Source organism: Giraffa tippelskirchi, chromosome 13 (assembly GCF_054371585.1).
Source record: "Giraffa tippelskirchi isolate mGirTip1 chromosome 13, T2T-mGirTip1v1.2.pri, whole genome shotgun sequence".
NCBI lineage: Eukaryota > Metazoa > Chordata > Mammalia > Artiodactyla > Giraffidae > Giraffa > Giraffa tippelskirchi.
This window is the reverse complement of record NC_137287.1, coordinates 64,937,311-64,956,100: the sequence shown is the minus strand read 5'-3', so window position 1 is coordinate 64,956,100 and position 18,790 is coordinate 64,937,311. Positions and strand designations below refer to the sequence as shown.

At 35.5% G+C, this 18,790-nt stretch overlaps 1 protein-coding gene across 3 annotated transcripts in view; it reads right to left on the bottom strand.

Annotated features, from left to right (window-relative positions):
• Nucleotides 1–18,790, bottom strand: part of MALRD1 (MAM and LDL receptor class A domain containing 1) — a 764,811-nt gene that overhangs the window by 137,696 nt on the left and 608,325 nt on the right. For all 3 annotated transcript variants that reach the window (XM_081558804.1, XM_081558803.1, XM_081558805.1), the window contains one exon: nt 7,270–7,471. In XM_081558804.1, coding sequence (XP_081414930.1) covers nt 7,270–7,471 — 202 coding nt within the window. The remainder of the gene's footprint in view (nt 1–7,269; nt 7,472–18,790) is intronic.

The window sequence follows — 18,790 nt, the reverse complement described above, 5'->3', positions numbered from 1 at the left end:
GAGAGTGTAAAGCTGTTTCTTTAACACACTCTAGAGATACACACAATTGAAGGAAATCTAAGAGTCTCAGGCAGTCTGTCTGTGAATTGCTGAACTTCATACACACTTTGGGGACTTTCTATATGTCTCGAGAAAGTCAAAGGAGAGAGGCAGATACCAAGATGAAGATATGGAGGTGGGCAGTAGAGACAACCATTCAGGAGTTAAATATGGTGGTCTTTTAGAGATATTCCAGCTGTACTATCGTGACTGCCTCTATGATCCAAGAGAAAGTGGTGGGGATAGCCCATAACTTTTAGTTAACAGGGCCTTGGCTCTAAGCACAAAGACCAATACATCCAGCTATATTTAACTTACTATTAACTTTTGAGGAATAGGAATGAATAGCTTTCCGTAAAGTTTAGAGTGTTCTATATGATTGAATTACTATTAATTTTAAAACCACATAATCTGAAGACTAATTTCTGCCTTTCTAATAAAATCATTTAAAATGTACAGCTATATACCTGTAACTAATACAACATTATAAAATAAAATTTCAAAAGTTAAAAATACACTTTAAGTCAAAAAGAACTAGTAGAAATATTACTTCATTTGTTGCTTAATGATAAACAAAAATTGATTTATTGGGAAGATTAAAAAATGATTATTTTAAAGTGTGTTGGATTATTTTGCTTCATATGGAATTCTTTAGGAGGCATGCCTATTTAACATATCTTAATTGCATTTTAATCAGAAACAACAGAAAGTGCAAAATGCAGGGTCTGGATATTTTAGAACTTGAACTGACTTCTTATCAATTATCTCCATTCAAAAGTGAAGACCAACTATGGTTCTATTATTCCTTCAGATTTTTTTTTTTTTTTAATAAAAAATTGCTTATTTCTCTAACCTCATATTTTTTATTTTGAGGAAGTTCATATTAGTGAAAATGATAACTCATATATGTAAACCCATTTATTTACTCTTTGTTAAGACAAGAAAGTTGTTTTTTATTTTCTATGTTCCTACTTGAAAGAGTGCTCAGTCTTTTCTGAGTAAAATGTTCTCACATGCCAGTAAGATGCTATCAGAAAAACGGTCGTTCTATTGAAGTCATTTGTTTTCAATGAAAAGAAAAAAAGCTTTTCTTAAAATAGATTTCTTAGTGAATGAGTGTCACTTTCTTATTCTATTTCTTAGGTAACAGACAAACAACCTTGTTTTTGTAGATCTGAATGTTTCCAGATAACAACATATGTGTTCCACGGAATTAGGAAATCTATAATAGAAACAGATTTTAATAGCCCAAGAGAACTAAACAGGCCCAGATTGACCTTGGCTATTGAAAAACTCCCAGAACCCCTCAGATACACTTGTCTTGGTAAAACATTTGGCCTGCTGAGGATTTTCAAGGTAAAAGAAAAGAGTCAGCAAAGGTTATGATCATTTTCAAACTTACTGTACAGTAGAGAAATAACAATCTCCATATTTTATTTTAAATATACATATATTTATATACTATGGTACAAAATATATATGATTATGTGGTAAACTTCTTTTTTGACATAAGAGCATTCACCTTGAAGACAGAGTGTTGGGACAGTGAAGTGTGGTTTATTGTTATGTTCAATATGAGGCACTTGTCAAATCCAGGCTAATGGAGCACGGTTTCTACTGGGACTGATTTTTCCATGGTTGTCATTTGGATTTCTTCCCCATAATTCAACAAAATTCCTTCCAGTCTGAGGATCAGCAGGAAATCAAGTAAGAACCACCTCATAGTACAACAGACAAGCTCCTCCAAATATAGTTAAGAGGGAATTCAGATTTTACTCCTGTAAGTCGGCTTGGTATTAGCTTTTAATGACATTTTTCTGGTTCCTGTGTTTTTCCCTTCTAATCTAATGTCCTTGCCAGGAATAAAGAGGAATTATCCTATCATTTGACAAGCTGTGAGGAATTCAAAACCCACAGTAACAGATTTAAAACCTAATAATATTCTATAAACCAGTAAGTGAATCAGAATGGACAGAAAATAATCTTCCTTCAGCTTTTTGTACATTCATCACTATTCCTTTAAAGATTAGGCCCATGAATGACTCACTGAATCAGTATTATAAAAAGGACCCATGTATTAAAACTGTGTTTTAAATTATTTATCTACAGTTGCCATGATACCACTTCTGATATAACATGGATATCTACTCTATATCATATACTTTTTTCAAATTTATATTTTTATCCATCAACCTAAAATTAAAGATCACTTACACTCAACAAAATTTTCTTTAAAAAATAAGGTAATGGAAATTTTTCAGTGTAGAGGAACTAAAAGTGACAGAAAACAAGCTACACATATCGCAAAATACTATGTAAGATATATTACCAGAGAGCTGCAAACTTAAGGCTAAGACAATCTGGAACAGAGTTTAGCTTCCTGCTGGGAATATCAAGGATAAATTCAAGGATAATAAGATGGCTTTTGCTCTGCCCTAGAAAGTAAAAAGGATTTTAACAAGAGAAGATAAAGGACAGGGCATCCCCAGCCTGAGAAGTGGTAAGATTAAAGTCAATGAGGTGAGAGGAGAGAATATAGGAGAATATAGGACAAGACTAGAAAAGGCAAGAGGTCCTGTTTTAAGGGATCATTTTAGAATCAGAATCACACAGCTAAGCCAGGAATTGCAATAAAGACTAAACAGTGTATTAAGCAGGCAATTGAGAGTCTCTGAGTATTTTTCTTCTTCTTTATAACTGGTATGAATTGCTATATTTTGATTAGTCTGTTTTATTTCCTCTCTTACCACTGGCATATAGATAGATAATTTATTGTTTCTGGTCAACCATATAAATTGAACCATATGGTTACAGAATATTCAGGCTTGATTATGAGTTTTTTAAAGAAGTAGAGGAATGGTGATCATCCAGGTGATGGATGATGGGGAAATTAGAAATGAAAGAGTAACTTATAAGACTCTGAACCATGGGCATTTGACTAAGGCTTAGTCAATAGTATGCTTCCAATCAGTTCTTTTAATTTTGAGGGAAAGGCAAAGGCACAATTAGAGATTACTCATAATGGTGGCAGGGCAGTAGACAGGTCAGCTCTGAAGGAAGTATTTATAGGCAGTAGAATTAGGCAGTTTTACTCACTGGTTAGTCAGTTTTACTCACTTTCTGCTCGTTTTTCTGTCTTAGACTCTTAGTTTTACATTTAATTTTTGGAGTAATCTAATACTCTTTCAATAAACTTATTTTCTGCCTTTAAGTTAGCCTAAGTCAGATACTGTTGCTTGCAATAAAAAAATCTGTTACTGTGGTGAGTAAGAAAAATGCAAGAATACTTTTCTGGAACTTACACGATAGTAGGGACTAGAAGATGAAGTTGATAATTATGTGTGAGTAAATTAGACAAATCAGATATGCAGCCATAAGAGAGATTCTGATGAGTCATAAGAAGCCCTTGAACTACAGTTTGAGCAATAAAAGGGAACTGGGGGTGGGGGAAGAAGGCAAAGTCTATAGAATATGCTGCCTGAGGTATGCTTGGAATAAGCAAATGGAGTAAAAATACTGGTTTCAAAGTGAATATTTGGTGATGGACAGGGTAGCTTGGTGTGCTGCCGTCTATGGGTTCACAAAGAGTCAGACACAACAGCAAGTGAACTGAACTGATTCCTTGCCCTGGACCACAGCTTGGGTCTTCACTCCTGTGTAGTGTTGGTAGGAAGGGAACACCATTAACTGTGAGGATCCTTCCTCTGACGTGTGTGTAGAGCAGCCTATGTAAAGTAAAAGATGGCATGCTTTTCTTCTTAAACCCACCAACCTACAGTGATGTCATACTGGTAAATTAAAATTAACCATGCTGGAGAATTGACACCAAGGAAATAGGAAAATGCTACACACGGGGCTTTTTTTCCTCTGAGAACTAGTTTACCAGCACACCACTGAATATTTCTCAGGAATATTCATTGATGGCTCAATAAACTATTTCTCTATGCCTGATGCTGCCTTCAAGTCAAACGAAATTGTCTTAGAACCATAGTTTAGAGCTGAGAGAGTTTCAATTACATTTACTACTATTTTAAGCTTTCAAGGATGCATTGCTATCCCAATATGTCCTTAGATATTAAACTTCTGGAGAGCTGGCAATAATATTATGGGCACGTATGTCTTTTCAATCTAAATTCAGGGCAGCGCACAGTAGATCCACAACAAACTTTAGTTACATGGGATTCCCTGGTAGCTCGGCTCGTAAAGAATCTGCCTGCAATGCAGGAAACCTTAGTTCGATTCATGGGTCAGGAAGATTCCCTGGAGAAGGGAACAGCTACCCACTCCAGTATTCTGCTCAGGAAAATTCAATGGACTGTATAGTCCATGAGGTCACAAAGAGTTGGATGCAACAGAACAACTTTCCCTTCACTTTTGGTTAAATGAAGGGCAGACTTACTCAAGTTTACAAACACAGCAAGTAATGAGAAGTCGTCTACGTCTTCCCACAATGACATTTCTGCCCTAACTCCTAGACCCTCTGACCTTCCTCATCATTCTATCTGGACTCTCTTCTTTTCTAGATCATTCTCTATCCTTTCCTTTTGCTTTCCTGATCCTCTTTTACAAATCCTGTCCCATATGATCATAAGATAGTAGACTTGAAAGAGAGAGAAGACATTGTTTATTTCATCTCCCTGATATAACATGATCTAAGGAGTTTAAATTTCTTTTAAAATTATATAACAGTTTGGTGATACAGTCATGATGTAGACTCATGTCTCCAATTTTTAGTATAATTGTTATCTTTCTACCTCTCAATACAGTCACACAGAGTACGTTGGACCATTCACTCAGCTCTGTCTGTCACTGTCTCTTTCCTTTTTCCAAACCAAGGGTTAGAGAATAAGACTGGAGGCAGAGTTCATTGGTAGTAGTGAAGAAGGGTATCATATAAATTCAGTTGATGACTTTTGCTTACTCATATTTTCATTTGACATATTTATTGTTTATTCATAGGATATGTTTATTGAGTATCTCCTATATAACAAGACTCTTCTAGACATGTAGAATACATCACTGGAGATAATATAAATGATGAAGATGATAAAAACAGACAAATATTTTCATCATCAAATAATTTGCATTCAAGATAATATACCAGTCCTGGAAATGCTCCAGAGTAATGCTCTCTGTTCACATCCAGAGATAGGAAAAAAGAAGAAAAATCTCTGTTCAAGAATGAGGTGAGAGCTACTGTCATTTAGCAGTGATAATATAAACAAGGAGAACTTGTGGCTGCCTATTCCCCATGAATTCCTTATGAATTTCATTATTTTGTTTGGCACCTTCCTAGTTGCTGTCATTTTATATTTACCAAGTCAAGTTAAAAGGGATGCCCTGGGATAATATTTCTTTTTTTTGGAATTGCATTCACTCCCTGAAGATCTATTTTTTTTTCAATTTAATGACAATAACAACAACAACAAAATGTAGCTAGAAAGATTGTTCAAAAAGAAGAACTAAAAAAGCCCAAAGTTAGTGGAAGGAAGGAAATACCAAAGATTAGAGCAGAAATAAATGAAACAGAGACTAAAAGCACAACAGAGAAGATCAGTGAAGTCAAGAGCTGGTTCTTTGAAATGATAAACAAAATGACAAATCTTTAGCTAGACTCACCAAGGAAAAGAGAGGACTCAGATAAAATCATAGATGAAAGAGGAGATGTTATAACTGATAACACAGAAATACAAAATGTAATAAGAGACTACTACATACAATTATAATCCAAATACATTGGACAATCTAGAAGAAATGGATTGATTCTCAGAAACACAACCTTCTAAGACTGGTTCAGGAACAAATAGAAAATCTGAGCTGATGGTTGCTAGTAAAGAGATTAAATCAATAATTAAAGACATTCCAACACATCAAAGTCCAGCATAAGAAGGCTTCACAGGTGAGTTCTACCAAATATTCAAATAAGAACTAATATCAGTACTTGTCAAACTCTTCCAAAAACAAAAGAGAGAGAACACTTTCAAACTCATTCTGTGAGGTCAGAATTATATACATAAACAAAATAAGGACACCACAAGGAAAGAAAATTACAAGTCAATATTCCTGATGAAGATGAATGAAAAATCTTCAATGAAATATTAGCAAACCAAATTAAACAACACATTAAAAAAGATTGTACGTCATGATCAACTGGGATATCTTCTAGGGATGGAAGGATGACTGAAAATCTGAAAGTCAGTCATTATGATACATCATATTAACAAAATAAAGGATAAAAATCATATGATCATATCAATAAATGCATAAAAGACATTTGGCAAAATCAACATCCACTTTTCGATAAGAACTTTCCCAAAGAAGATATAGAAGAAATGTACATCAACATAATAAAGTCTATAGAGGACAAACCCACAGCTGATGTTATACCTAATGATGAAAAGATAAACACTTTACCTCCAAAAAGATCAGGAACAAGACAAGGATGCCCACTCTGTCTACTTTTATTCAATATAATATTGAAGTCCTAGCCACAGCAATCAGGGGGAAAAAGAAGTAAATGGCAAATACATTGGAATGGAAGAAGTAAAACTGTTGTTATTTGCAGGTAACGTGATGGTATACATAGAAAACCCTGTAGACATCACCAAAAAAAATCCCTGTTGGAAATAATAAATAAATGCAGCAAAAGTTGCAGCATACAAAATTAATGGACAGTTTGAAAGCCAATGACCCTACTCCCTAATGTTGATAAAGTGAAGGATTTATATAAGAACAAATAGCCACTTAAGTGGAAGCATCTTAAACATCAGAAACTCAGATTTTTAGTTAAAGGTATGATTTCTTAGAAAAGGAGTTAATGACAAGACTTTTTTTCCTTTATGCAATAGAATAAGAGTTTTAGATTGTAATGTAGAAACAGAAGGGGGAAAGACAGGTGAACAGAAGAGTCTTTGTACAGTTGCTGTGAACCTCTGGAAATTAAAAAAAAAAAAATAGACAACAAGGCTATATTGAGAAAACTAAATTTTCTCTGGGTTTCTTAAAGAACTTTAGTCAAAGCTATTTTGTTGCCTAGAGGGCATAGAAATTTCATGATAAAGTTTCATGGAGAAAAAACTTTACCTCCAGCTGTGTATACGGCTCTTTCTACAATGTATGAGTAAGACTGGACATGAAAAGACATGTAATTCTTCAGAAATCCCCAATTCTTTTATATTTAGGTATCTAAAACAATCTTTGTACAGCTCATTTTCAGAAGGAATTGCTTACCTCCAAATACACATTCTGGGGTAAAAGTGATGTCATCAAGGGCGATAAAGATGTTCTCTTTTCCACTCAAATCAGCTTCAAATGCCACTTTAAATGGACTGTTACTCGAGAGAGGAACATGCCCATACATCCAACCAGTTCTTTTATTGCCAATCACTGACCACATGAGGATGTTTAGTCCAGATTCATCAACAGTATACACCTAACAATAGGGAAGAAAACAAACAGAAAAAAATCAACTCTTTGTGGTTTAGGTATTAGAGGAACACAGACATCCAGGTTGTCAGTGAAAGAATGGAGTCTGGCAATGTGACAACCCAATAACAATACTTTCTATATATATAAAAGCATGGTTGCCTATGGATATTATATTTTCTTTGATTAATCAAAACTTTGTTTAGTTTTGTCATATTGATTTCTGTGTACCAACTTAGATATGGCCCCAAAGTGTAACTATTTCAAGTCTCTAAAAAGCTGGAGGAGGCATGCAACCAGAATTTTTCACTACTTAAAAAAAAACAAAACGAAAAACCATGGAACAACAGACTGGTTCCAAACCAGGAAAGGAATACATCAAGGCTGTATATTGTCACTCTGCTTATTTAACTTATATACAGAGTACATCATGAGATATGTTGGACTGGATGAAGCACAAGCAGGAATCAGGATTGCTGGGAGAAATATCAATAACCTCAGATATGCAGATGACACCACCCTTATGGCAGAAAACAAAGAAGAACTAAAGAGCCTCTTGATGAAAGTGAAAGAGGAGAGTGAAAAAGCTGACTTAAAACTCAACATTCAGAAAACTAAGATCATGGCATCTGGCCCAATCACTTCATGGCAAATAGATGGGGAAACAGTGAGAGACTTTATTTTGGGGGGCTCCAAAATCACTGCAGATGGTGACTGCAGCCATGAAGTTAAAAGACAATTGCTCCTTGGAAGAAAAGCTATGACCAACCTAGACAGTGTATTAAAAAGCAGAGACATTACTTTGACAACAAAGGTCCATCTAGTCAAAGCTATGGTTTTTCCAGTGGTCATGTATGGATGTGAGAGTTGGACTATAAAGAAAGCTGAGTGTCGAAGAATTGATGCTTTTGAACTGTGGTATTGGAGAAGACTCTTGAGAGTCCCTTGGACTGCAAGGAGATCCAACCAGTCCATCCTAAAGGAAATCAGTCCTGAATATTCATTGGAAGGACTGATGCTGGAGCTGAAACTCCAATACTTTGGCCACCTGATGTGAAGAACTGACTCATTTGAAAAGACCCTGATGCTGGGAAAGATTGAAGGCAGGAGGAGAAGGGGACAACAGAGGATGAAATGGTTGGATGACATCACCGACTCGATGGACATGAGTTTGAGTAAGCTCCGGGAGTTGGTGATGGACAGGGAAGTCTGGCGTGCTGCCGTCCATAGAGTATCAAAGAGTCGGACACAACTGAGCAACTGAATTGAACTACAACATTAACTTCACATTCTTTGAAAGAGACAGAATATTCAGGAGTAATCAGAATTAAAGTGCCTCTTAATAGCAGAATGACGTATGTAGGGTTCAATGTTAGCCTGATACCTCCAAGTTTTTTTGTTTTTAATCTCAATTAGTAATATTACTGTACAGACTACCTTCAAAATGCCTTCAAAGCATCTTCCCTCCAAATGAAGGAAGTTTTAGACTGTAAAACTACAAACAGGAATTTACTTTTTTGGTGTATTCTGAAGGATTGTAAGTATTTGAAAAAATGGTTTCTGGTTCTGATGGCTAACTGAAAACATACGTTTATCTATACACCTCAAAAATGTTTCCATCCACAGAAATACTGGAAAATTAGGAGCACATCTACCAATGTACAAAAGTAGTAAGTTCTTTCTGGAAGTTTTAAACTAAATGGAAACTGTTGGTTGAAATTACATAAACAAAACTGAGGAATTTGCAAACATCCACAGGCGAAAAAAAAACCCAAAATTGACTGTTCCCAGCAGAATTCTGGAATAACAGTAAGAGATGGACAACATAGAGAAGAATCTATGCATGTGTCACCAGCTTATAATTCATCAAAGAATTCCATGAAAAGCCTGATCAGTCATTATGTTAGGAGTTACTGATGCAGAGTTGCATACCTAGGACACACAGGTTGGGTATATACTGCTGGAGAAAGTATTTTGTTATGGCGGCCATGAGCAGAGCAAACTAATGAACACATTAAACAAAAAGAATTCAATATAGTGGACTGCACAGGGATTAAGGTTGAGAGTAGGAGGAAAAGGGGGCCACAGAGGGAAAGATGGTTGGGTGGATTATCAACTCAATGGACATGACTTCAAGCAAACTCTGAGAGATAGTGAAGGACAGGGAAACCTGGTATGTTGCAGTCCATGGGGTCACAAAGAGTCAGACATGACTGAGCGACTGAACAACAACAATAGGGATTAATAAAGAGTAGTGAGCAAAGATCATGGTCTTTGATAATTATCATTGATAATTATATACTTATGATGTCTAAGGAATTTTAAAGAATACAATTGCCAGGGAAGTAGATGACATTTACTACATGCATCTAACCTTAGTAAGTCATAGAGCTGTTTGAGAGGGTTAGTTTAGGTCAATAAAATTTTGCCAAAGGTCTTTTTTTATTTGAGGTTAGGTAGTTTAAAGTACGCAATTAATTTTCAACAAAAATGGATAAATATTTTAAACAGATTTACTAAAAATTTAGTATCTACTTTACAGAAAAATATAGCAATTAGAATGTAGAAACACAGGGAATAAGAAGAAGTAAAGGAAGTACAATCAATCTAAATGAAGACAGAGCTAACAGGGTAAATAATGAAACAAACATACAAAAAGACAAATAGAGAACGTACACAAAAAATGGTTTGTATAGATGTGAAAGAACTGCACTGATTTATAAAATCTTAGATTACAGAAAAAAAAATAATCCAGCTATAAGCTGTTTATAACTGATGTTCAGTTCAGTTGCTCAGTTGTGTCCAACTCTTTGCGACCCCATGAACTGCAGCACGCCAGGCCTCCCTGTCCATCGCAAACTCCCAGAGCTTGCTCAAACTCATGTCCACTGAGTCAGTGATGCCATCCAACCATCTCATCCTCTGTCATCCTTTCTCCTCCTGCCTTCTGTCTTTCCCAGCATCAGGGTCTTTTCAAATGAGTCAGTTCTTCCCATCGGTGACCAAAGTATTGGAGTTTCAGCTTCAGCATCAGTCTTTCCAATGAATATTCAGGACTGATTTCCTTTAGGATGGACTGGTTGGATCTCCTTGCAGTCCAAGGGACTCTCAAGAGTCTTCTCCAATACCACAGTTCAAAAGCATCAATTCTTCGGCACTCAGCTTTCTTTATAGTCCAACTCTCACATCCATACATGACTACTGGAAAAACCATAGCTTTGACTAGATGGACCTTTGTTGGCAAAGTAATGTCTCTGCTTTTTAATATGCTGTCTAGGTTTGTCAAAGCTTTTCTTCCAAGGAGCAATTGTCTTTTAACTTCATGGCTGAAGTCACCATCTGCAGTGATTTTGGAGCCCCCCCAAAATAAAGTCTCTCACTGTTTCCATTGTTGGAATGAGTAAGATGTTAAAGAAATTATTTTTAAAGTGGTAAGGATGCCTGTATTATAAACAAACAAAATAAGATTTCAGGAAAGTATAAAGGGGGGATATTTAAAATTGATAAACATTATAATTCTTTCAGCACATGTAACTGTCTTGAATCTTCATGCATTCCACCACATGGCTTTGAAATGTAGAAGCTGAGACCAATAAAGACAGAAAACCAAACTGAGACTTAACACTGGAGGGAAAATGTCTTTTTCCTAAATTGTCAAATTAAGTCAATAACAGTAAGGTTGTAGAGGATCATGATTTATCTCTGTGTTTCTATCATCTCTGTGTATCTATCTATCTTCGTTTCAACTAAGAAGCAATCATTCTCTTACACATCTATAGAAAATTTACAAAGGTATACATAAACTTAACAATGATAATGAAAGCATGTCTAATCAATAAAGGGAGGGCATAGTATTGAATCAAATGGTGTTGGAATAACCAGCTTCTTATCTGGAAAGAAAAGCATGAGTTTCTACCTTCTCACCACATATACACAAAATCAATTATTACTGTATTAATCAGTTAGATCTGAAAATCAAAATTATGTGATAACAAATAAGTGAGAATATTTTGCTATTTATGACAGGAAAAGGCTTCCTAAACAAAGCATTAAAGCCAAAATCTATCAGGAAAATAGACTGATGGATTTCAAAAAATAAAAATGGAAAAAAAAGTTGCTTTAACTATGAATATATTAAGTGTTTTTCTCTTTTTAAGAAGTAATATTCAGCTTGGGACCCAGACTTTAAAGCAGGGCTGACTTTTGGTTCTTTCTCAAGGTGACTTTGCACCTAGCTTGCTTTTAGGCAGGTGTAAGAAATATCTTCTTTTGCAAATTCCCATGTCTCTATCCTAAAACTGTGACTTGATTTTAATTTTTAGCAGCATAACTCTTCAACTTGAGGTCACTTTTCTTTTCCTGCTTTTATTATATTCTAAAGGGAAAGTCTAATTTGAAGGTCATATTCGATTAGCTCCTTCTCCTGAGTGTCAACCTTTGAATTTCACGGAGTGCCTTCTCAGCCTGCTAATTTATACTTTAATAGAAACTAACAGCAAAGTTTTCCCCATCCTGAGATTGATTTTCCTATTATATACAATAAAAGATAACAGCACGTTCCAGCACTGTTTCCTCTGCCTGCACTGTTGAAGTATCTCTGCCATCAAGATCTGTGCACCCCCCTTTGCTAAGCTGTTAACATAAGCCCATGATTCTCACTACACAACGTGATGGATGAAACATTCTGTTGGACACACTCTCCTATGGACACACTCCTCATCACAGCATCCTCAGTGTCACACAAACTGCTCAGCAAAATGCCTGGCACACCAGGTACAACCTTACCTTTCTTGTCTTCTATTCAGTAAGACCTGTTAGAAGAAATATAGGACACTGATAAAGGGAGAATCTTGAAGTTACACTCAAAATGGGAAGAAATCACACTGAAAAATACTTGGGTTCATTTTAACTACTGTTCTTGCGTATTACCTGTGTCCCATTTTACAAATGACTGACACACCAGTATGTGTACACGTTGAGAATTACTGCCTTAGTACATGACTAACTACGTTTTTGCTAAAATAGTATGAAATGCTCAAATGGAGGGTATTACCTAGAGTTTGATAAGTCTGTTTAGAGGGCAGAAATTTGCTAAGTCTGCTCATCTACACAGACTTCCTACCTTTTATGCCTGGGGATATTTGCATATATCGTTTCCTCTGTTAAACATTCTCCGAGGTTATTCTCAAAAGCTGCCTTTGATAAGCCATGTACCACCACTTGTAGATATAAGAACTATGAAGTTCAGCATGTAACAGGAATGAGAGCAAACTTGTTAGTCTGGGACAGTTAAAATTTGTTTAAAAAAAGAATAATCTCCTGCAAATCAATAGACAAGTGATCTAATATAAAATGGGCAAAAAACTTGAGCAGGTAGTTCACAAAGGAATGTGTACAAACAGCTAATAAGCACATTAAATTGCTTATTACCATTAATGTTCTGAGAAAATGCTAATTAAAATTACAGTGAGATACTGTTTTATATTCATTATAATGGCTAACTTTAAAAAGATAACTACAACTGTTGGTGAGAATGTGGGAAAACTGCTGATAGAGTACAAAATCACAATCATTTTGGAAAAAAATTGGCAGTTTCTTGAAAAATTAATCATGTATCTGTGCTGTGGCCCAGAAATTCCACTTCTAGGTATTTCTCCAGAAGAAATGAAAATGTATGGCTACAAAAGGGCATGCAAAAGAATGTTCACAACAACTTTATCCTGGTCACAAGATGGAAAGAACCCAAATATCCATCCAGGATAAATTATGGTATAATTCAGATAAAAGAATACTGCTCAGCAAGTAAAAAGAATGGACTACTGATACATCCAGCAATAAGAGCAAATCCCCCCAAAGATCATGTTGAGTGAAAGGAGCCAGACACAAAATAACATACTGAATTATTCTCTTTATTATATAAAGTTATAGAGGAGAAAAATTTATGGTGATAGAAATAAGAACAGTAGTTACCTGGGAGGGTATATGGTAACTTTCTGGAGTGATAGAAATGCTCAATATCTTGACTGGTGTGGTAGTTACATGGATACACATTTATCAAGATTCATCAAGTTATATGCTTAAGGTTAGGCATTCCATTACATGTATATTTTACCACTGTGAAACCCAAATCAATAGTTAACTATATGCCATTACAGCAGTGAGCAAAATAAAGAATATTTCTAACACCCCCCCCAAAAAAAAAAAGAATAAAATTATAGACCAAATACTGATAATGCCTCTCAACAACTTTCATAATAACATAATGTCATAAAAATGCATTTTAAAATTAAGCATTAATAATAAAAAACAGGACTAAACAGAAAATCTGATGTGTAAATTGCCTTAAGCATGTGCCATACAAACTAGACCCTATTTAATTTTGAATGCACAATTCTATAAATATAAGTACATATTAAATTTTTTGAATATACTTTTTCCTTCCTGAAACTTAACATTTTTATCATTTCTCCTTTTACTCAACATATCACTGGAAGAATTTCTATAGTACTAGTGATAATTAAGAAATGAGCCAGGTCCTTGTCTCTGTGGTGACATTGCACGGTAATAATCAGAGACTTGGGGCAAGTCATTAATGCAGGTTATCAATTTGTAAGTTATGACTTCATTGAACTAAGTGGTAATCTAGTGTCCTGATTTGTGTGTGAATATAAATCTAAAATGGGCTTCCCTGGTTGCTCAGATGGTAAAGTGTCTGCCTGCAATGCTGGAGACTCGGGTACAATCCTTGGGTTGGGAAGATGCCCTGGAGAAAGAAATGGCAGTACTCCACTCCAGTACTCTTGCTTGGAAAATCCCATGGACAGAGGAGCCTGGTTGGCTACTGTCCATGGGGTCACAAAAAGTCAGACATGACTGAGTGACTTTACTTACTTACTTACTTAAATCTAAAATACATTTTCTTTTATTACTAGAAACTGTTTATATACAATATTTTATTAATTCGTTATTCAATTATTTCTGATCATATTATTACATATGGTGATAAGGGTAGTTGCCAATTGGTGTATCAGATGTCTTTTCTAGAATACCTCAAAATACCTGGCCCTCAATGATTCATTGTGCATCACCCCTAGAGGGCCCAAGGTTGTTTTGCATTTAAGAAACAAGGCTGAATTGAAGTGAGACTCTTTTTTGGCCACATAGCTTGAAAGATCTTAGTTCCCTTATCAGGGGTTGAACTGGGCCCTTGACAGTGAGAGTACAAAGTCCTATCCACTGGACTTCCAGGAAACTCCCTAAATGTCTTATTCTGAAGTTTGGAAGTCTGGAAGCAACACAGGGAATATAAAGAAATTCCTCTTGCATTGTCTGAGAGATAGGGGCCCCTGAAAGGGCCAATTCTTCTAACAGGACAGATATAGATCAGATAACAAACGCAAGAGGACTCTGAAACTGACCAGAAAGGGCTTTGAAAAGTTTGACAAAAAGGATGTAGTCTCGGTGGCTCTTGTTCTTGAACAGCTCATTCAAAAGTTAACCATCAAAAGCAGCAGAACAAAAGGATTAAATGTTATCTCACAGGGGCAATTATAGAAAAAAGGAATACTGATAGCACCCCCCCCCCGACCGCCCCGACACCAAACACACACTATACATTTAGGGTGCCATGTTTAGGAGGATGATTTAAATAACAGTTTACACCAATTTGGAGGCTTTTTTTTTTTTTCTGTTACATTGGTTGTTGTTGTTCACTCTTTGTGACCCCATGAACTGTGGTACACCAGGCTTCCGTGTCCTTCACTATTTCCCGGAGTTTGCTTAAACTCATGTCCATTGAGTCAGTGATGCCATCCAAAGGTCTCATCCTCTATCGCCCCCTTCTCCTCTTGCCCTCAATCTTTCCCAGCATGAGGGTCTTTTCAAATGAGTTGGCTGGCTCTTCACATCAGGTGGCCAAAGTACTGGAGCTTCAGTTTCTGCATTAGTCCTTCCAATGAATATTCAGGGTTGATTTCCTTTAGTATAGACTGGTTTGACCTCTTTGTTGTCCAAGGGACTCTCAAGAGTCTTCTCCAGCACCACAGTTCGAAAGCATCAACTCTTTGGTGCTCAGCCTTCTTTATGGTCCAACTCTCACATTTGTACATGACTCCTGGGAAAACCATAGTTTAACTATATGGACCTTTTATGGCAAAGTGACGTCTCTGCTTTTTAATATGCTGTCTAGGTTGGTCATAGCTTTTTTTCCAAGGAGCAAGTGTCTTTTAATTTCATGGCTGCAGTCACCATCCACAGTGATTTTGGAGCCCAAGAAAATAAAATCTGTCACTGTTTTCACTTTTTCCCCATCTGTTTGCCATGAAGTGATGGGATCAGATGCCATGATATTCATCTTTAGAATTATTGAGTTTTAAGCCAGCTTTTTCACACTCCTCTTTTACCTTTGTCACATTACATTAGTAATTCAAATCAAATTTATATTGAAAACCATAATATGCAGAATATAAAACAGGTAAAGTATCTTTTAAAGACCATATTTCAATAATTATTGGAGAGAATAAAAGATGCTTTTGAGCAATAAAGTATGGAAAATAAAATATGTCGTAAAAACCCATCTAGATCTGGGAGGCAGTAAAGCATACTAATTAAAAGCATAGGCTGGAGCCAGTGGGTATGGGAACATCATGGCCTGCCATCTCTTAAATAGCACTGTGACCTTGAACAAATTCCTGAAGATTTTTCTATCTCATTTTACTCAACTGGTAAAGTGTAGATAATGTCATTATGTTCCTTACTGGATGGTTGAGGATTAGATCAGTGTAAAGGACTTCAGTGTATAGCATACAGTAACCGTCTGCAATTATTATCAGTTTTTTTTCACTGCTCTTACTATTTTTCTAAATATCACATTAAAACAAAACAAAGCAAAATTCACAAGCATAAGGCCATGGCAATAATGGCTTCCTGAACAGAAGATTTACATGTTGAATTCCATACATTTTAGCAGAAATCATTTAGCTCTAAAACTCAACTTTATTTTTTTAAGATTTTTTTTTTGATGTGGACAATTTTTAAAGTCTTTATCAAAGTCAGTACAATATTGTTTCTGTTGTTTATGTTTTTTGGTTACTTGGTGATGAGGAATGTGAAATCTTAGCTCGTCAACCAGGGATTGAACCCATACACCTGTACTGGAAGGTGAAGTTTCACTTTAACCACTGGACTGCCTAAAACTCAATGTTAAAATAAAAACCACTTCAACCTGGTAGGCTAACTGTTCTGATATATGAACAGTAAGCTTCTGGAAAGCCCTTTGAAATATATTAACTCGTCTGTTATCACTGAAAGAAGTTTTAGGTAATGATTCATTTTTCCCCCTTGAACAAAGAAACTCTTCTACAAATTACAAAGAGCATTTTGAAAAGTATTAATTACAAAAGTTCACTTCCTTTTTGTGTTTTTAAAAAATGAGTCTGGAGTAATAAAGGGCTATTAGTTATTTGTAGGGAAATTCTCTTGTCCTGTGCTAAACTTTGTCTCTTTCATAGACATTAAATAATTCACCTGAGCTAGCATTAAATATCAGGACAAGTCAGAAGCTAGGAGCTGAACTACTGAAACTAAATAATCTCATGGGAAATTAATTTGGTTTCACTTAGGTCTTTTTTGGCAATATATATCAGAAAATGACCAGCACCATTTTAAAGAGTGCTTTTAATTTTATATGTAGGAGGTAATTCAAAGAAAGAAACTGACCTAGAAAATAAAGTATGTATTAGCATTCCTCCATAAATCATGAGCCTGTGAATCAGAGGATACTGAAGCCTGAATAGACATCTTATTATTCTGAATATTATTCATTCACTATCCTGAATATTATACATTTAGTATCAGGCTTTCTAGTTTCTATAAAACATTTTCTTTCATCATGCAGCTTTCTACTTTGCAGGATGGATAGATGTGAATTATTTGGCGTTTTATCCTAAAAAAGTAATAGCGACATCATAATTGAATCTCACCTTGATCTCATCAACTGTATAACATTTTGATTAAACTAACTTTATATGATGCCCTTCACTAATATACTAATAAAATAAAAGTGTGTTTTATTTAGAAGATAATCTTAATATGCCAATGAAGAGCTCAGGCTTGTTCATTATTTGTAGCAATTGTTTTCCAGTTTATTCTTACACTCCACTTTAAATCAAGCTGGGGACCCCTGGAAATCATCTAACTTGCCTTCCTATTTCATGTCCACTTCTGATCTCCTCCTTTTACTCCCAGGTCCTGTCCCTTTTCCACACAGCATATCTTCTAAATTTTCAAAGATGTTATTATCCCTCAATTTAATACTCTCGACTATGGGCTGAATATATCCCCTCAGATTCGTAAGTTGAAGCCCAAATTCTCAATGTTTTGATTTTGGGAGGTGGGGGTCTTTGGAAGGTAATTAGCTCATGATCGTGGGGTCCTGTGGATTAGATTAGTGTCCTTTTAAGAATAGACCCAAAAAAGATGATTTCTATCCACCGGTTGAGCACACAGTGAGAGCCAGTTATCTACAAACCAGAAAGCGGGTCCACAAGAGGAACCAAATTGGCCCATACCTTGATCTTGAACTTCTAAGCTTCCAGAGCTGTGAGAAGGAAACTTCTGTTGTTTGATCCACCCACTTCATGGTAATTTGTTATAGTAGTTCAAGCTGACTAAGACTCTCCAATGACTTTCCATGATTCTTAGAATAAAATCTAATCTCCTTACCATTCCTGCAAGGCCCTGAAGGAGCTGGTTCCTACCTATCTCTGATCATTTCTCTCTTTCTCTTGCTTATTTTGTTCCACTACAGTGGCCTTCAAATAACTTCTACTTTTGAGCTTTTCCCTTAGCTTATTTCTTCTGCCTAGAACATTCTTACTACAGTTGTTCACAAGAATGGATCTTTTTAGCTTTTCAAGTCTAAATTCAAACCTCATATTTCTCAGAGAGACTTTCTTACTATTTGATATAAAATAACTTTCTCAGCAGACCATGAGTAATTATATATTATAGAAAACAGTTTAATTTGGTCCATAGTATTATATCACAAACAGAAGTTTTCATATTAGTGTTTTTTCTTTAATTTGTTTTCTGTCTTCCTCTACTAGACAGTAAAGTTTTTAAGAAGTTAATGTAAGGAGGACAAATTTAAATTGGTGGTCATTCACAATTTTTCATTGTTTTATCAGTTAATGTCTTTGAAAGATTTGTGTTTTCTTTGAGGTAGGTACCTAGACAGGGCTGAGTTAGGAAACGGAAACTAATATATTTCAAATAGAGGAAATTTAATATAGGTAATAGGTACAATGTTTATGGAAGAGATGAGAAA